Raw genomic sequence first — 19,119 nt, forward strand, 5'->3', positions numbered from 1 at the left:
TGGTCTGGGCCCAGGACAGCACTCTCATCCATCCTTCCCCTCCCTCCTTCTTCTGACATTACACCCAGGCCTGGGCGGTCTTGGGTAGTGCGTGTGTGAGTATGAAAGTGGGTTAAGGCTTGGGGCGCTAACACTTTCTTTCACCAAGTGACGTGGCAGTGTTCCCAGCACTCTCTACTGATATTTTTTTTATTAATAAAGCTTTAAAATTTAGATGCTTGATGTGTTCCATCATCTCCTTCCCAAAAGATCCTGTGGCTTCACCCTGATCACCTGATGCCTCAGGCAGATTGGTAATAAAAAGCTGTCACACCACCCCTCCCCTGGAGAGCTGGGTGGCTGAACCCCACTCCTGGCTGGGATCAGGACAAGAATGGACCCCGCTCCTGGTTGGGAGTTGCAGGCAGCTAGACTCCACTCCCAACTGGGAACTGGGGAGAGAAACCCAGCGGCTGGACCCTGCTCTCGGCTGAGAGCTGGGGCCAGAAGCCCAGGCCCCCAGCTCTCACCACTCCCCAACTCGGCCCCCAGCTGGAAGCTGGGGCAACAAGCCCAGGCAGCTGGACCCCACTCACAGCTGGGAATAGGGAAGTGAGAAGCCCCGGGTGGCTTTCCCACTCCTGGCTGGGAACATTGGCTGTCTTGTCAGTTTCACAACTCCATATTGGAGTCAAATTGAGAAGTCTGCCTGGCTCCTGGCAGGGTGGGGCTGAGAAGTTGGGGTACCTGGACCCCACTCCCTGGGGGCAAGAAGCCTGGGGCAGTTTCCCCCTCCATCCACTCCCGGTGGGGAAAAGGGAGGCAAGAAGCCCCAGGCAGCTTCCCTCCACTCCCTGAGGGGAACAAGGTGAGGAGGCAGGGTGCAGCCCACGGGAGCCTGTGGGGCAGCTCAGCTCCTGGCAGGAAACTGCCAGTGGAGCTGAGACACCTGGTTCTCAGCTCCCCACACTCTCCCTCAGTGCACCACCGACCCAAGGAGTACAGTGTGGACATGCACCATCTCAGTAATTACCTAATATAGGTCAACCCAAGATTTTAGTGTAAACATACCCTAATTAAGCCATGATTGCTCTACGTCTTGGAGGCTGTGAGGTTAAGTAATGGTAGGCCTGTCGTTACATATATTGGAGGCCACCCAGGAACCTACAGAGCTGCAGGAAGTTTCCAGGTGGTTCAATAGGTGGCAGTTTCCCTCTGAGTCTATTGAACCAATGCCCAGTATTGTGTTAGGCTGCCCTGTTCTGCTGTAGGTGCCAACTTTTCATGTTAAATTTAAAGCTGAAATTCTAATGGTTATTCACGATTTTATGGCACTTTTAACAAAGTAGGGCTGTCATCCCTGATTAGATGTCTTGGCCTAAATCTAATTTGGATACTTTTTGCGCTTACATAGACTTCCATTTCAGTTTCAGTTGACTACTATATTCTTCACTTACTGTCCTAAACAGTTGTATAGTGTTGCTATGTGCTGTTAAACAGCTAACACAATACACCTAAGAAATGGTAATGTACCATTGAAGTGTGAGTAATTCTAGTTTGTCATATACAAATGTAGTGCCAAATTTGCCCCTCATTTACACCAGTGTAAATCCAGAGTAAGTTTACTGACTTTGATTTTGATCCATGATTTGTAGACTGTAATCTTATGCTTTCACACAGCTATTCCCTGGTGTCCTGCACTAGCTTTCAGACCTCCAGAATATTGTCATAACATGATATTGCTTTGTGTTGTAATTCTAATGCTGCTCTCTAAGGAGGTCATAGAGTCTCACTGCTATACTATTTTTATTTGAAGAAGAAATTAATTTTGACATTCATACCTTAGTGCATTTTCTTTGCAGGTATAAAACTAATGTAGAAAACTATGCTCTCTTCACTACCAGAACCACTGTAAGTGTTGTTTAATAATGATCATGACTGGTTATATGGTACCAGCTCTTCCTCCTTATTAACTGCTGCTACATTGCATTAAAAGACAGGTGAAACAAATTTAATATTTTTCTAATGTTGCATTTCCATGTTAGTAGTTTATGCGTTTTCCACACCTTGCACCAGTTCAGTATCGCAATGTATAAATAAATGGTGCAGTTCTCAAAATCATTTGCCGTCAGCTTTAGTAATTGAATTAGAACCATTTTCTTGGTAAAAAATAAATCCCACTGTTGCTACCACCAGTGATTGTGAACACACTTCTGGACACACCACTGTATACGTCAACAGTTTAAAAAGCAAATGAAGTTGAAAAAGTTAGTAAATCTCTGCGCTACTAGGAGGGAAATTCAGATTTTATTAAACTGCCGGTCCTCTAGACTTTTGCTTCTCTGGCACCAGGCATGAGAGTTCAGTGGAGTAAAATTATGCATTGAGGGGAGGGAATGCCTTGTCTACTGACAACAGTTTCTCTGGCCCATTGCAGAGCACCATCTAAAAAGCTCAAACGCAGTTTTGAGTGTGCTTTTGTTGTGTGATGATGGCCTTGGCAGTAGTGAACTGTTCCCATGGTGGAAAACAGAAATCTTTACCAATGTAATGGACTAAAGAACAAAGAGCAAGATGAAAACTAGTTTACATTCACTGGCCCTGCTTACTGTGGGTGTCACAAAGATTGCACTTTGCAACAAGATTTCTTGCTCTGCTAACAGGGATGTCAGAAATGGTAGTTGTAATTCAAAACCTTATTTGCTACTTTTATAGAAGACATGCCGTTTTATTTTTGTAGTGTGCTTTATATAATTCAGTCCATTTTTTTTCCCATTGGAATTATTGACTACAGTGGGAGAAGATTGCATTTAATACCATAGTAAATACAATTTTAAGTTTGAATTGCCCCTAGGTATTTTTAATATTTAAAGAGTTTAATCATTTTTGTGTAATAATTAAAAACCTGGTCAAAGAACATTATGGTTTTAAAACCACTATACAGTTAGATATAATGCAACAGATTATATGCTTGTATATGCTACCCTAAGTTCTCTACTCTTTGTTTAGATATATTTAGAGTATGAAGGACCTTCATTTGGGGGATGGGACATTTCTCCATCATGTACTGTTACAAATAAAAGGTAAGGACTGACAAGACACAATCTTTTTTGTCTAGGTATTCTTATATGATAATTTAATAGCCAAGATACCTAATGCCTTTGTGAGCTCCAGATTAGACCCAGCTACACTAGGAGTAGGAAACCAAAAATACCATTTTTTTAAAAAAGCATCTCTGCCCCTAAATGACTGTTTAGCCAGAGTATGGTACAATCTTTAAAAAGATTTCAAATTAACAGAGGGATGTACTACAGCTCTTATCTGCATAGCACTGAGATCCGACAAAGTGTAGAGGGAGTACATAAAAGTTACACTAATGCAGCATTGTGGCTGAAAGTTTTGATAAGCAAAAGTCATGTAAAAAGTTGTGGTTTCCACTGCAACTTTAATTTGTCTATCTTGCTGTGTGTGTTTATATGTGTTATGTCTTTAAAATTATTATATTGGTAAGCTTATTTGAATGTACAATCAGATATCACATATTTAAATAAACACATTTGAATGATTGTACATTCAGGCATATACATCTCTGGGTTAATGGTGAATGTATTATTGTTAGATTGCAAATTCAAATCCAGATGGAAAGTGTTACCCCCAAAATCCAGACTAAAGGCACGTTAACAATGGTTTGCCTATTTCAGTAACTCAGGCCTGGTCCACACTACGCCGTTAAATCGATTTTAACAGTGTTAAATCGATTTAATGCTGTACCCGTCCACACTACAGTGCTCTTTAAATCGATTTAAAGGGCTCTTTAAATCGATTTCTGTACTCCTCCCCAACGAGAGGAGTATGCTAAATCGATATTATTATATCGGAATAGTGTTAGTGTGGATGGAAATCGACATTATTGGCCTCCGGGAGGTATCCCACAGTGCACCACTGACCGCTCTCTGGACAGCAATCAGAACTCAGAGGCACTGGCCAGGTAAACAGGTAAAAGCCCCGCGAAACTTTTGAATTCAATTTCCTGTTTGGCCAGCGTGGAGCTCTGATCAGCACAGGATGACCACACAGAGCTCATCAGGCACAGGTAACAATGCAGTCTCCTGAGAATCGAAAAAGAGCTCCAGCATGGACCACAGGGAGAGTTACTGGATCTGATCGCAATATGGGAGAGGATTCAGTGCTAACAGAACTCGTTCTAAAAGATTGAAATGAAAAAATATTTGAAAAAATTTCAAGGCTTATGTTGGGAAAAGGCCACAGGAGGGACTCAGTGCAGTGTGCAGAGTGAAAGTTAAGGAGCTCAGACAAGCCTACCAGAAAACCAAAGCAGCAAACGGAAGATCAGGGTCAGGGCTCCAAAAACATGCGCTTCTACGCTGAGCTGCATGCAATTTTTAGGGGGCTGCGCCACCACTACCCCCCCCTTGTCCGTGGGGATTCCGAGGTGGGGGTCATAATCTCAACCATGGCGGAGGATTCAGCGGAGGGGAAGATGAGGAGGAGGCAAGAAGAGGACAACCTTGCAGCGAGCACACAGCTCCATTAGTCCAAACAGCCAGGAGCTTTTTTTGTGACCCAGACGGAATTACCCCCCAGCCCTCCCAAGCCACTAGCCCAAAAACAGTGAAGCCATGGAAGCAACCTCTGGTGGAGTTGTACTTGTAATATCAAACATGGTTTAAAAGCAAGCATTTTTTAATGATGATTTGCCATGAGGCTTGGGATGCATTTGCAGCCAGTAAAGTTACAGGAAAAGTTTGTTAACATGTCTGGGGATGGAGCGAAAATCCTCCAAAGAAATCTCCATGCATCACTCCTGGAGGTACTGCAAAAGCCTTTGCAGAGCGGAACGTTTCTGGTGGCAAGGCAGCTTTATTACGCTCCACCATGATGGGACACTCTGCCTCGCCATGCATGTAGCAAGTAATTGGGTATCATTGCGTTGACAAAGCACAGCCTACGTATGGTCCTGTGATTGCTGGCATTCCAGAAACATTTCGTTCTTCATCTCGCGCTGTGATTCTTAGGAGAGTTATATCATTCATTGTGACCTGGTTGAAATTCAGGAATTTAATTAAGGGACAGAGATGGCTATTTTCCTACTGGGCTGTTTTACTTGCTTACATACATCAAATCCTTGCTTGCATGTCTAGCAAAGCTGGGGGAGGGAGGACACGATAGCAACTGAGCGTTTGGCGAGCAGGAATCTTCCCAGCTACCAGCACGCGGTGGGAGGGGGGGAGAGGAGAGGGTGGTGTTTAGCACTGATAGCAGCCATGCGGTGGGGGGAGGAATATAGAAAATCCTTACATAGGGAAAAGAGGAGGGTTGGCGTCTGCTGCTGCCTGTTAATAGGAAAAAGGCATCATAGGGCACTGTGTATATGAAGCTGGAGAAGTCAAAAGATAAAGCCTTACCATGGCCACATGAAAGCTGAAGTTATGATGCCCGGACCTGCGTCTGTGAGATCTGCAACACCAGAGCCACAGGCACTCAATATTAAAAGATGCAAAATGCGACCTTGTAGTGAAATCACATGTTTGTTGCTATGTAAGGTGAATAGTGTTGTTCACTGTGAAAGAGTATAAACCATTGTTCTGTAAAATGTAATTTATCTTTTTACATACTTCTCTCCTGTTTTCCCTCTCCCCCATGCAGCTGCACAGTTTTCCAGCCTCCCTACTCCATCCGAAGGCTAGCTCAGATAAGGCACGGAAGAAGAAGAGGACCGCAGATGAAATGTTCTCTAAAATCATGGAAGTAACCCGCAATGAAAGAGCTCATCAGAATGAGTGGATAGGACATGCTAGCAAAGTACAGGAAAGATGCCAGTGAACATTGAGGACAGGAGGGCCTTATCGTGAAGATAGGAGAGACGCTCGAGATGAGAGGTGGCAGCAGGAAGATCAGAGGTGTAGGCAGGAAGATCAGCGGTGGCGAGATGCAACGCTGGAGCTGCTGCGTGATTCAAACTGATATCCTCCGACGATCTGGTGGAATCTTCAGGAAGAGCAGCGGGGTTACAGAGTGCCACTGCAGCGCCCGTGTTTAACCACCCTCAGTACTCACAATGTTCCATATCTTCCTCACCCAGACGTGTTAGAACGCGTGGTGGGAAGACTTTCTGCACCCACCCACTCCACCCCCGTGGCACAGTCAACCAAAAGGCTGTCATTACATTGAAATGCTGCTGTAATGGTAGCCCTTTTCCTTCCTCCATATCCTCCTCCCCAAACCACACCTGGTATACCCTAATGATAATTCTCTGCCTCTTTTTATAATTACTGTTTTAACAAAGAATAGCTACTGCAAAGGGGGAGGGTGGAGTTGCTACAGGGAATGTCTTTTAATAAAGAATACATGATTTTTGATGATAGTGACTTTATTTCCTTAAGCAAGCTGTAAATCAAAGGGGGAGAGGTGGGTTGCTTACAGGGAATGACTTTTATACAGAATACATGTGATTTATAAATGATAGTGACTTTATTTCCAACTAAGCAAGCTGTCAATCATAAGGGGAGGGGGGTTGCTTACAGGGAAGGAGTCAATGAAGGAGTGGGGGTTCTTGAAGGGGAAGCAAACACAAGCAGTCACACCGTACCTGGCCCATTGATGAAAACTCAGTTTTCAAGGCTTCTCTGATGCGCACCGCTTCCTGGTGTGCTCTTCTAATCGCCCTGGTGTCTGGCTGCTCGTAGTCAGCGGCCAGGCGATTTGCCTTAGCCTCCCACCCCGCCATAAGGTCTCCCCTTACTCTCACAGAGATTGATGGAGCACACAGCAAGCAGCAATAACAAAGGGGACATTGGTTTGGCTGAGGTCTGAGCGATAAGTAATGTTTTGCGCCAGAACCTTTTAACGGCCAAATGCACATTCTACCACCATCCTGCACTTGTTCAGCCTGTAGTTGAACAGCTCTGACACACTGTCCAGCGCTGCCTGTGTATGGTTTCATGAGCCATGGCATTATCAAGGGGTTCGTGCTGGGTCCCCCAGGATAACGACAGGCATTTCAACATCCCAACTGTTATTTTCTTGGTCTGGAAGTAATTCCCTTGCCTGCAGTCCGTTTAAACAGATAGTGGCTTTCTGAAGACACGACGTGCTGAACTTTCTTCCGGGTGTTGTTTCCATCCCTCGCTGTGGATGTTGGATGAAATCGTCCTCTTGGTGATCCACCAGTGCTTGCAGCACCATTGAAAAGTACCTAAGTCCCCCTTGTGGTTTTACGTACTGGGTGCCCTGGTGGCTCCGGGGCCAATGATAGGGATATGGGTCCATCTATTGCCCCCCCCACAGTTAGGTGAATCCCATTGCAGCAAAGCCATCCACTATGACCTGCACGTTTCCAGAGTCACACCTTCATAGCAGCCAGCTTAATGATTGCTTGGCTACTTTGCATCACAGCAGCCCCCACAGAAGATTTTCCCACTCAAATTGATTCTCGACTGACGGTAGCTGTCTGGAGTTGCAAGTTCAGAGGGCTATTGGCACTCACTTTCTCCACTGTGAGGGCCTCCCCTCTCATCTTGGTATTTCTGGCTTTCGGCAGGGGAAGCAAGTCACAAAGTTCAAATGAAATGCTCTTACGCATGCGAAAGTTTCGCAGCCGACTGCGAATCATCCCACACCTGCAAAACTATGCGCTCCGACCAGTCTGTGCTTGTTTCCCTCGCCCCCTCAAAATCGGCGTTAACAGTGTAGAACCTGCCCCATTACCCAGCAGTAAGCTCCTAAAACGTCAGGGGTCTCGCGGGTTAGGAAATTCAGTGTCCAGCATCCTCATCGCTCTTCATCCCGCGCTGCCCTAGCTGCCTCTCCTCTCGCCTGCCGTTTGCAGTTCATCCGGTTTTCACCCATAGACAGCACGAAAGAATGCACGAGGTGTTACAACAATCCACAAATTGCGTTACTGATCTTCAGCAAGGGTCCATGCTTGCAGTTCTATGGCGTTTGGGCTGCAGTTCACCCAGGCAAAAAGGCGCGAAATGGTTGTCTGCTGCTTGGTCACAAAGGGAGGGTGAGGCTGTACCCAGAACCACCCGCGCAATGATTTTTGCCCCATCAGAGAGGCACTGGCTCATCAACCCGGAATTCAAGGAGGCAGGGAACTGAGGGAAACTAATGGAGATAGCTACGGAATAACTTACCCACAGTGCACCGCTCCAGAAATCGACGCTAGGCCTCGTGTACCATGGACGCACACCGCGAATTAAGTGGCCTCGTGTGATGCGCACAATCGATGTTTATAATATCTCTTTTAAAAACCAGTTTAGCTAATTTGAAATTATGCCGTAGTGTGGACGTAGCCATCAGTTTGTCAGTTGTTTGTTTTGGTAGGTGAAAGGCCCACCATAGAGAATTGCCAGGGTTTTATAGGGTTCCCCTATGACCTCAGGAACCCCCAGAACAGACTCACTTTGTTGTACCCTTGGGAGTCATGGATATAGCCTTCTGCTCAACGATTGACACTCAGGCAGTAGTCTTTGAAAACAAAAATATTCTTTATTTAATGTACCAATATTCCCTAAACAATAAATCTTTTAAAAGAACCAAGCATATATCAAGCAAACATAAAACAAATTCTATTTAGCACAAGTACGCACATTCAAGTACTCAATGCTGCAATGTCATACAAGTTTGAAATGGCTCCAAGTGGCTTACATTCTACATGCGGTGATCAGTCACATGTAGGATGCTGACAGCAATTTGCTAATGAGAACACTATACTTATTAGCATAGTAAACTTATGTACAACTTTAGTTATCCTACAACACTACTAGTATCTCAAACACACTCATATGTCCTAGCTCCTTATACCATAGTTCTCATGCTTTCTTTCTACAGTCTTCTTTTCCCTCTGATCTGTCAAAAGGTCCTTCTGTTCAGTCTCAATGCCAAACTGCTGCTGCTGTTCTACTCTGGCTGCTGCTGCCGTGCCTCTGCCACCTCTTTTTTGCTACTGCTGCTGGTGCTTGCTGTCATTTCTTGATCCATAACAATCTAGCCTTCTTCTCCCCTCTTCAGTGATTTTGCTCTCTTCCTGCTGCTTCTGCTCACAACCTCTTCCTTCCACTCACACACATCAATACCACCACTACCACCAAACTTGTCCGCTTTCTGCCTTATATATGATTTTTGGCCTACTTTGGTTGTTTCCTCAATCCTTATTATTAGCATACCTCTCCTCCAATCATGTTTAAGTCCTCTCTGATTGCTCCATTCTTATTAACCAATTACAGATGTTAACCTATCTGTCAATTAAAGCTGGACCTGATTGAAAACCTGCACCTGACATGACCCACCCCTTCCTTTAGGTTTTGGAGTAATCTTTATCTAACCTCAGCCTGCCTGCTTGCTATAGGCCAAATTACTCCAAGACTGCCATTTTAATCTTTGTGGCTCTGATTACCTGCAACTACCATTTTATTATTCCTGGTCCTAACTGCCTAAAACTGTCTTTATTAATTATTAAATTCTTGTAACTATAAACAATTCTTATTTTCTTAATGCATCTATAGGCATCTTAATATTAGGATGCACTGTCACACTTCAATTTTTACCTAATTTTAGATCATTTAATTTTATATTTCCTTCACTTCAGCTAGTGGTGGCAGGGCAATGTTCTTAATGCTGTATTCTGTACACAGAATAGAGCAGCTGAAAGATCTCTCGTATATACCACAGTGTGTCTTACACAGGTGTTGAGATATGAAAAGGTAGACAGCTATTTTAAATATAGTATGTTATATAAGGGTGTAGCACATTCTGTGGGCTTGTCTACATGTAGTTTTTATACCACTTTAAGTATATCAGTTTGAAACTAATATAGTTGAATCAGTACGACCCCATAATGTGGATGCAGTTATATTGGTATAAAGGTGTTTTATATTGTAATGTACAGTTTAGGATATGTCTACACTACAAATGCTACAATGGTGCAGCAGTAGCGTAGACACTTACTACAGTGATGGAAGGGGTTTTTCCTTCACTGTAGTAAATACACCTCTCCCAGAGGCAGTAGTTAGGTTGACAGAAGAATTCTTCCATCAACCTATTGGTACATGGGGCTTAGTTCGGCTTAGTTATGTTGCAGAGAGCATGACATTTTTCACAGCCCTGAACAAAGTAGCTAGGTCAACCTAAATTTTAGGTGTAGACCAGGCTTTAGTCTCATAAATGTAAGGGAATGAGCTATACTGGTATAAGCCACCTGTATACTGGCATAACTGGGTTCACACTAGGGATTGTACTCATTTAGCTATTATGGTATAAAAAATACCAGATCTAGCTGAAATAGTGACATGGGTACAAAGACTGTGTGTAGAGTAGGTCTAAGCTGCAAAGCTGAGTACATTGATTTTGAACTGAACTGGCAATCTAATGATAGTACATTAAAAGAATTGTTGGGGAATAAGGAAGAGGAAGGTTTGCTCAGTTTGAAAGATGAAGGTTGGGGAGTAATTAGATCCTTAGTAAAAGTTAACACTGAGTGGACCAGTCAGAAGTACATATGTCTAGTGTTAATTAATATTAAATAACTGGCTGTTTATTTTTTAATTACTGTAGTTCACGTACAGCAACACTGAACTGTCCAGTTCCTGGAATTCACAGGATTAGACCAAAAGTTGACAATGAGGTAAGCTGTCAATAATAACTATAAGAAATTCATAGTGCACTGTGGTCAGGTCGTGTGTTCTTAGTGATTTTGCAGTATTTGCCACACAGTCCACTTCAGTGGATCAGAAACTAAATGTGAGTCAACAGTGTAATACTGTTGCAAAAAATGTTAATGATCCTGGAACATATTAGCAGGAGTGTTGTAAGAAAGACACTAGAAGCAGGGCCGGCTCCAGGCACTAGCGAAGGAAGCAAGTGCCTGGGGTAACTAATAGAAAGGGGCGGCAGTCCGTCCGTTGTTGGGGCGGCAGGTCCATGGTGGCAGTGGCACTTCGGCAGCAGCTCAATCAGTTTTCAGCAGCAATTCATGGCGGGTCCTTCACTCCCTGTCTTCCCCTTCGGCTGCACTTCGGCGGTAGCTTAATGGGTTTGGTTTTTTTTCCGTTTTTTTCTTTTTGCCGCTTGGGGTGGCAAAAAAGCTGGAGCTGGCCCTGACTAGATGTAATTCTTCCATTCTACTCAGCACTGATCAGGCCTCAACTGAAGTACTGTGTCCAGTACTGGGCAGCGCACTTCAGGAAAGATGTAAAGAAAGTCCAGAGGAGGGCAACAAAAATTATTAAAGGTCTAGAGAACATAATCTACTGGGAAAGATTGGAAAAAAATAGGTTTGTTTAGTCTAGAGAAGAAAAGACTGACGGGGGACACAATAACAGTCTTCAAGTATGTAAAAGGTTGTTATAAAGAGGAGGGTGGTAAATTGTTCTCTTTATTCACCAAGGACAAAACAGGAGGTATTAGGGTCAAATTGCAGCAAAGGAGATATAGGTTAGACATTTGGATAAATTTCGTAACTGTAAGAGTAGTTAAGCACTGGAACAAATCACCTAGGGAGATTGTGGAATCTCCATTGTTGGAGGTTTTTATTAACATCTTAGGCAAATACCTGTCAGGGATGGTTTAGGTAACACTTAGTCCTGACCCAGTGCCGGTGACTGGACTAGATGACTTATCAAGGTCCCTTCCAGTCCCACATTTCTGATTCTATGTTTAGCTTTATAATATTTCTCCAGAATCAAATCTTTCTAGCCCTAATGGTTGTGAAAGAAAACTTCCAAATGTCAACTGAGTGTAACCAATGCATGATGTGTTCCTGAGTCTGCTAACAGACTGAATCAATAGCTCAGAGATGTCTCAACAGCCCCCATTCATCATATTGAGATGTGTGATTAGGTATACAAACACCACACTGGGGGTAATAGGATGATGTGAACTCAAACAGCTCCACCCCCTTCTCCTGCAGAGCTTTCAGTCTTGGAGGGGGGTACTTGAACAAAGGAGAGAGCTCATTTGTGAATGGACTTGAAAGGAGAACAGACTGGCAGCTCCTTTGTTGTGTGAGAAACCTGGGTAGAGCCAGGAGCTGACTAAAGACTATGATTCGCTAGGACCTCCCTGTGGGAGATGAGGCCTGTCACTGACTATTATTTTGTTTTTTTATCATGAAACTGTGGGTGGCTGGGTGGGTGTTAAGACGAACCACTGCAGTTGGGGTCCTCCTGAAAAGAAGGAGGCTAAAAACTGAGCCAGCAGCACTGAAGATTCTTTCATTTTGTGTTTATGTTGAACTTTGACTGGAAGGGATTGAACACTGTCAGTGACCTGGCCAGCATTTAAGCCACATCAATAACTCCAATAATGCAAATTTCATTATCAACATTACCATTATCATTATCTATTTTATTAAGAGGGGGGCATGATAGAAGTCTATAAAATCATGAATGATGTGGAGAAAGTGAATAAGGAAGTGTTATTTACCCCTTCACATAACACAAGAGCTAGGGGTCACTCAAATAAATTAATAGGCAAAACAAACATAAGGAAGTACTTCTCACAATATGCAGTCAACCTGTGGAACTAGTTGCCAGGGGAAGTGTTGAAGGTCAAAAGTAGGGCTGTCAAGTGATTAAAAAAAAATAATTGTGATTAATCATGTGATTAAAAAAAATCGCGCTGTTAAACAATGATAGAATACTATTTATATAAATATTTTTGGATATTTTCCACATTTTCAAGTATATTGATTTGAATTACAGCACAGAATACAAAGTGTACAGTGCTCACTTTATATTTATTCATTATAAATATTTGCACTGTAAAAATAAAATAGTACTTTTCAATTTACCTAATACAAGTGCTGTAGTGCAATCTCTTTATCATGAAAGTTTAACTTAAAAATGTAGACTTGTGTACAAAAAATAACTGCATTGAAAAATAAAACAATGTGAAACTTTAGACCTACAAGTCCACTCAGTCCTACTTTTTGTTCAGCCAATCATTCAGACAAACAAGTTTGTTTACATTTGCAGGAGATAATGCTGCCCACTTCTTGTTTAGAATGTCATCTGAAAGTGAGAACAGGTGTTCGCATAGCACTGTTGTAACCGGTATTGCAAGATATTTACATGTCAGATTCAGTAAAGATTCATATGTCCCTTCATGCTTCAACCACCATTCCAGAGGACGTGTCCATGCTGATGACGGGTTCTGCTCAATAACGATCTAAAGCAGAGCGGACCGACACATGTTCATTTTCATCATCTCAGTCAGATGCCACCAGCAGAAGGTTGATTTCATTTTTGGTGGTTCAGGTCCTGTAGTTTCTGCATCGGAGTGTTGTTCTTTTAAGACTTCTGAAAGCATGCTCCGCATCCTGTCCCAATCAGATTTTGGAAGGCACTTCAGATTCTTAAACCTTGAGTCAAGTGCTGTAGCTATCTTTAGAAATCTCGCATTGGTACCTTCTTTGCATTTTGTCAAATGTGCAGTGAAAGTGTTCTTAAAAAGGCATGCTGGAACATAATCTGAGACTGTTATCACATGAAATATATAGCAGAATGCAAGTAAGACACAGTTGTCCTCCAAGGAGTTCAGTAATAAATTTAATTAACACATTATTTTTTTAAAGAGTGTCATCAGCATGGAAGCATGTCCTCTGGAATGGTGGCCAAAGCATGAAGGGGCATACAACTGTTTAGCATATCTGGCACGTAAATAACTTGCATTGTCGGCTACAAGAGTGCCATGCAAATATCTGTTCTCATCTTCTCGCGACATTGTAAATAAGAAGCGGGCAGCATTATCTCCCATAAAATGTAAACTAACTTGTTTCTCTTAGTGATTGGCTGAACAAGTAGTAGGACTGAGTGGACGTCTAGGCCCTAAAGTTTTACATTGTTTTGTTTTTGAGTGCAGTTATGTAACAAAAAAAAATCTACATTGTAAGTTGCACTTTCATGACAGAGATTGCACTATGGTACTTGTATGAGATGAATTGAAAAATACTACTTCTTTTGTTTATCATTTTTACAGTGCAAATATTTGTAATACAAATAATATAAAGTGACTACTGTACACTTTGTATTCTGTTTTGTAATTGAAATTAATATATTTGAAAATGTAGAAAAAATCCAAAATATTTAATAAATTTAAATTGGTATTCTATTGTTTAACAGTGCGATTAATCATGATTAATTTTTTTAATCGCGATTAATTTAGTTGAGTTAATCGTGTGAGTTAAATGTGATTAATTGATAGTCCTAGTCAAAAGTATAACTGGATTAAAAAATAATTAGATAAATTCATGGAGGATAGACCCATCAATGGCTATTAGACAAGATGGTCAGGGATGCAACCCAATGCTCTGAGTGTCTCTAAACCTCCAACTGCCAGAATTTGGGACTGGATGACCAGAGATGGATCATTCAATAATTGCCCTGTTTTGTTCGTTCTGTCTAAGGCATCTGGCATTGGCAGAAGACAGGATACTGAGCTAGATGGACCACTGGTCTGTTTCAATATGCCCATTCTTATATTCTTATATCTTTTGCTTCTAATTTTAATATCCAGTAATGTGCTTGCCTCACAAACCTAAACTACCTCCTGGATCTTTCCTCATGTCAAAACCCAACTGTCTCCTATTGAACAGCCAAAACCTTCATCTTCCTCACAAATATCTATGATACTGTTAAGGATTTTTGTATCAAATTTTGCAATACAAAGGAAGTTAACAAATGAGGAGCAGTGTACATTGATTCTAATGTCAAATTAAATAATGTGATGTGATACTATAGTGAATGCATTATTCATTTTCATATTTAGTTAAGTAGAAACCTCAGTTCTAAATTTATTTGTGCCAGTCACAGAATTTCCAATCTGTTGCATTGAAGTGCCACTGATTGCAGGGATCTTGCCACAGAATTTTGGTTAAGCTTGCCATGAAGTTCCTGGGATTTGACTAGGATTATTTTTTTTATTTTATTTTATGAAGAATATATACAGTATTGTGGGAAGAGGGAGCTCAATGGGATGTGGTTATTTTAAAATTTTCTACTAACAATTGAGTGTTTTATACAATAAAAAACACTTAAACATACTCTTTAAATCACCCCAAAGAGGGGAAGAAATAAATTTAGCTTTTTATCAATCTTTTCTTTCATGGGTCCCCACTCTGTTTTATGTCTACGCCCTCTAACGTGCAAGCTAGAAACTCTCTACATAGGTGTGTCCACTGAAGTTGCTCATGTACCCTGACTATCTCCTTTTATGGGATGTGTAGTGGGGCGGATTGCCCCACTCCTTGGGAGAGTGGGCTGGGGCAGGCCAGGGAGCCTGCGCAGCCCAGGAGCCAATTAGAGAAGGGCTTATAGTGAGCCAATCAGGGCCCAGATTGCAGACAGCCAATCAGGGCCAGGCTCAGGGGTATATAAAGGCTGCCCAGAGCAGGAGTAGTCAGTCTGTCCCAGGCCTTCGAAGGGAGAAGGTTAGTTTCCAGGGGGGAGACTAGCACCGTGGACAGCGCAGTGCTGGGCAGGCTCAAGGAGGCTAGAATGCTTTAGCCCCTAGCCGCCAGGCTGCAGGCCTTGAGAGAAAGGGCCTAGCGGGTGCAAGGGGCTGTAGGGGAAGCGGCCCAGGGAACCAGATGGAGGAGGAAAAGGAGAAGGACAGCAAGGCTAACGCCAGAGGGGGAATGTGGGACTGCTGATGATCAATCCCCGGAAGGGGATGCAGATGGACTGAAGGGCACTGCCGGAGGGCAGTGTCCTTGAAGAGGACGCCACCGAGCAGGGAGCAACGCGGGTCCAGAGACACCGACCGGGGCAGAATAATGGACAGGACACCACCAGGAGGGGGCGCTCCACTGGAAACGAGCTAATTCCCAGAAGTAACCAGTAGGAGGCGCCAGGTGGTGAGTCCTGACCCATTACAGATACCATCACAGAATCCCTAGGGATCAGACTTTCTTTAAGCATGGAGCCCACTTTGCTGATGACCAAAACCTTGACATCAACTATCATGGAAACTCTGTGAAGAGCACTGTAATGGGCAGGGGACAGGGATGGGGCTTGGAGGGCCAGTCAGCCTAGTGGTAGGAGTACCTAGCTTCCTGCCCCCTGCTTCTGTGGTCAAAGGGCCTCAGCCTCTCAGGTAGGGAGGGACTCAGGATGTCCCATTTCACCAGGTCCCAGCCCAGGGCTCTGTGTGAATCACCTTTGAGTAGAGGACTTCCCAGCAGGGAGTCTACATTCATTGCCCTGGGCTACTTCCTTCCGTGGTCCTTTTAGTTTGGGGTGTGTAGCCCTGCGGTGCCTGGTCTTTTAGTAGTGTCCCCTCATAGAGCCTGGGTAGCATCCTCCTGCAGTCCCAGGTTCCTCCAGGTGCAGCAGTCATAAGTTTGGTAGGGTCAGAAAACGCCTTCCTCCTCACCCCAGGTCTCTGCTTCAGTTACGAGGGTTCCTCTCAAGCCAGGTGTTCCTAGGTCTCTTTCTCCATCTCGTTTGCCAGGACAACACTGCTTGGTCTCTAGTGGCTGCCTCAGCCAACAGGCTAGTGACCCTTCCCTCAGCTAGAGAGATAACTAGCTCCTGCCTCTTCACTGGTCAGCCCTGAACTGAGCCAGACTTCCTCCTTTTCTCTCCTGCCAGGCCTGGCATTGGCTGTGGGAATTACAGGGTGGGGCTTGCTGGGCCCAAAGGCCCTCCTTAACCCTTTCCATGCTGGTGGGTGGTGTCTCTACTTCACCACAAGCATCTTGGAAGGAATGAGGCCTACATAACTACCTCCACCAGATGGCACTTGAGGCAACTTTCTCAAGCCGTGAGCACATGGAACAGTGTTCAGGATTGTGCTCCTTGTACCATCTCAATGATGCCTTGTAACAAAGGGGGAGATGCACAGTGGAACCCTGGATTGAAAAAAGGGTACAAAGGGCTTAAATCTTGGCAAAAGTGACCTAACATTAATTAAAATAATAAAACACAGAAATTTTGTGTAAAGGGATGAAAGAAGCTTGCAACATATACTGCTGAGTTCCTGCTCACTTCCCCCCCTCAGGTAGGGGGGACCCAGGACATCCCATTTCACCAGGTCACAAGCGGTAATTGTGGCTTCCATCTTTATATACCTTCAGATAGGGTGGCACAAGGACTTTGGCAGGATGCACAAGTAACCCCAACAGACTGGATGCAAGCAAACAATATGCATATTAACATGGCTAAATGTAAAACTATATATCTAGGAACAAAGAAGGTAGGCCATACTTACAAGATATGGGACTATCCTAGGAAGCAGCAGCTCTAAAAAAGATTTGAGGGTTGTGGTGAATAATCAGCTGAACATGAGGTCCCAGTGTGACACTGTGACTGAAAGGGCTAATGTGATCCTTGGATGCATAAACAGGAGAGTTATTTTACCTCTATATTTGGCATTGGAATGACGGCTGCTGGAATACTGTGTCGAGTTCTGGAGTTCACAATTCAAGAAGGATGTTGATAAATTGGAAAGTATTCAGATAAGAGCCATGAGAATGATTATAGTGATAGACTCAAAGAGCTCAATCTATTTATTTTACAAAGAGATTGTTAAGGAATGGCTTGATCAGTCTATATGCACCTACATGTGGGACAGATATTTGATAATGGGCTCTTCAGTCTAGCAGAGAAAGGTTTAACATGATCCAATGGCTGGAAGTTGAAGCTAGACAAATAAAGCATACATTTTTAACAGTGAGAGCAAATAACCATTGGAACAGTTTACCAAAGCTGGTTGTGGATTATCCAACACTGTCAATTTTTAAATCTTGATTGGATGTTTTTCTAAAAGATTTGTTCTTGAAATTATCTTGGGGAAGTTCTATGTTCTGTGTCATACTAGATAATCACAGTGGTCCCTTCTGACCTTGGAATCTATGACACTGCTATTGAAAAATGTCCAAGCTCATGCACCTATTGTGAATCCATGCAAAGAGCCATTTTAAAGAAGCAGAATTCACAGATAGTGCAGCAAATAATTGGAATGTCTTCCAGAAAATATTGTATAAAGATCCAAGGTAGGAATATGATCAATGATTACTAAGTCTCCTCAAAACAATCTAATATTTGTAGGTCATTCCAGTATATGATCTCCCCCCCAAAAAAGTCCATACATACTGGACAGTGAACACATACGGACTTTTGACAGTTAATCAGATTAACAGAAAAAAAATCTCTTCCAGTGGAATGTTTTTAGAAGGTGTCACAGATCTGGTCATGCTCCCGCCTGCCAACCACCCACCAGAGTGCTGTGAGGGGAATCCAGTTCTTTGGATACCTAGGTGTTCTAACATTTTGTGGGTTGCTGCTGCACTATTTCCTCCCTTGGCCTCTCTGGCACATTTCTTGGGCACTAATACTCAGTCTGCTACGCCTTAGTCTACTTGCCTTAAGCCCCCAGAGTCAGTGCTAATCTGCAAAATACCCCAGTGAACACACCCTCTCCCAGAATCCCAGTGAAGGTGAGAGACTTTTGGGTTATAGTTTAACTCTCTCAGGAGGCAACTGATAGTTGTGAAGTATGTAACACACATGGGCATTTTGCACAGGACTCTAATACCATTGCTCTTTTACTTAACGGATAAAGCACAGAAGAGTAAAGATCATTTAGAAAATAACAGTAGTTCTCCCTTTCTTTGAAGGTTTATCAGTGCACAAGAAGGCAGGTTTCCCCCTGCCTCATCAGGCTCCTACATGCAGCTCCTCTCTGCTTGATTTGGTGAAAAATGGCTGAGAAGTCCCGCAGGAGAGCGGCTGTTGTGTTTTTATACCTTCTGTGAAGTGGAGACTGATAGCATGCTCCTTTGATGCCACCATCAGATCTGGTTCATTTTTTATTGTTTGGTGCTGAGGAAAGAGAGAGCTGTAAGAGGAAATAAAAAGGGAATAAGTAAGAGGAAACTGTGTTATGATTGAACTGTTTCTACATTTCTTTCTTCACCAACATTGCATTAAATTTGTAATAAACAATACATGAACAAATATAACGAACATGAGATATAAATATTTATATGTAGTTACCTGGACACACAAAATACTTGAAGTGAAATCCTAGCTCAATTGAAGTCAATGGCAAAATTGCCATTGACTTCAGTCAGGTCAGGATTTCACCTTTGGCCTCTAGGGCCCTACTCCTGTGAGC

At 43.1% G+C, this 19,119-nt stretch overlaps 2 protein-coding genes across 2 annotated transcripts in view; one reads left to right on the plus strand and one right to left on the minus strand.

Moving 5' to 3' along the window:
- ADSS2 (adenylosuccinate synthase 2) overlaps positions 1-19,119 on the minus strand; it is a 95,528-nt gene that overhangs the window by 64,869 nt on the left and 11,540 nt on the right. Inside the window, exon 2 of the mRNA XM_075063478.1 lies at positions 18,749-18,840. Within this exon, the coding sequence (XP_074919579.1) occupies positions 18,749-18,840 (92 nt within the window). The remainder of the gene's footprint in view (positions 1-18,748; positions 18,841-19,119) is intronic.
- CATSPERE (catsper channel auxiliary subunit epsilon) overlaps positions 1-19,119 on the plus strand; it is a 109,857-nt gene that overhangs the window by 2,416 nt on the left and 88,322 nt on the right. The window contains exons 2-4 of the mRNA XM_075063479.1: positions 1,842-1,890; positions 2,989-3,062; positions 10,558-10,627. Coding sequence (XP_074919580.1) covers positions 1,842-1,890; positions 2,989-3,062; positions 10,558-10,627 — 193 coding nt within the window. The remainder of the gene's footprint in view (positions 1-1,841; positions 1,891-2,988; positions 3,063-10,557; positions 10,628-19,119) is intronic.

The sequence above is a fragment of the Chelonoidis abingdonii genome, chromosome 3 (assembly GCF_003597395.2).
Source record: "Chelonoidis abingdonii isolate Lonesome George chromosome 3, CheloAbing_2.0, whole genome shotgun sequence".
NCBI lineage: Eukaryota > Metazoa > Chordata > Testudines > Testudinidae > Chelonoidis > Chelonoidis abingdonii.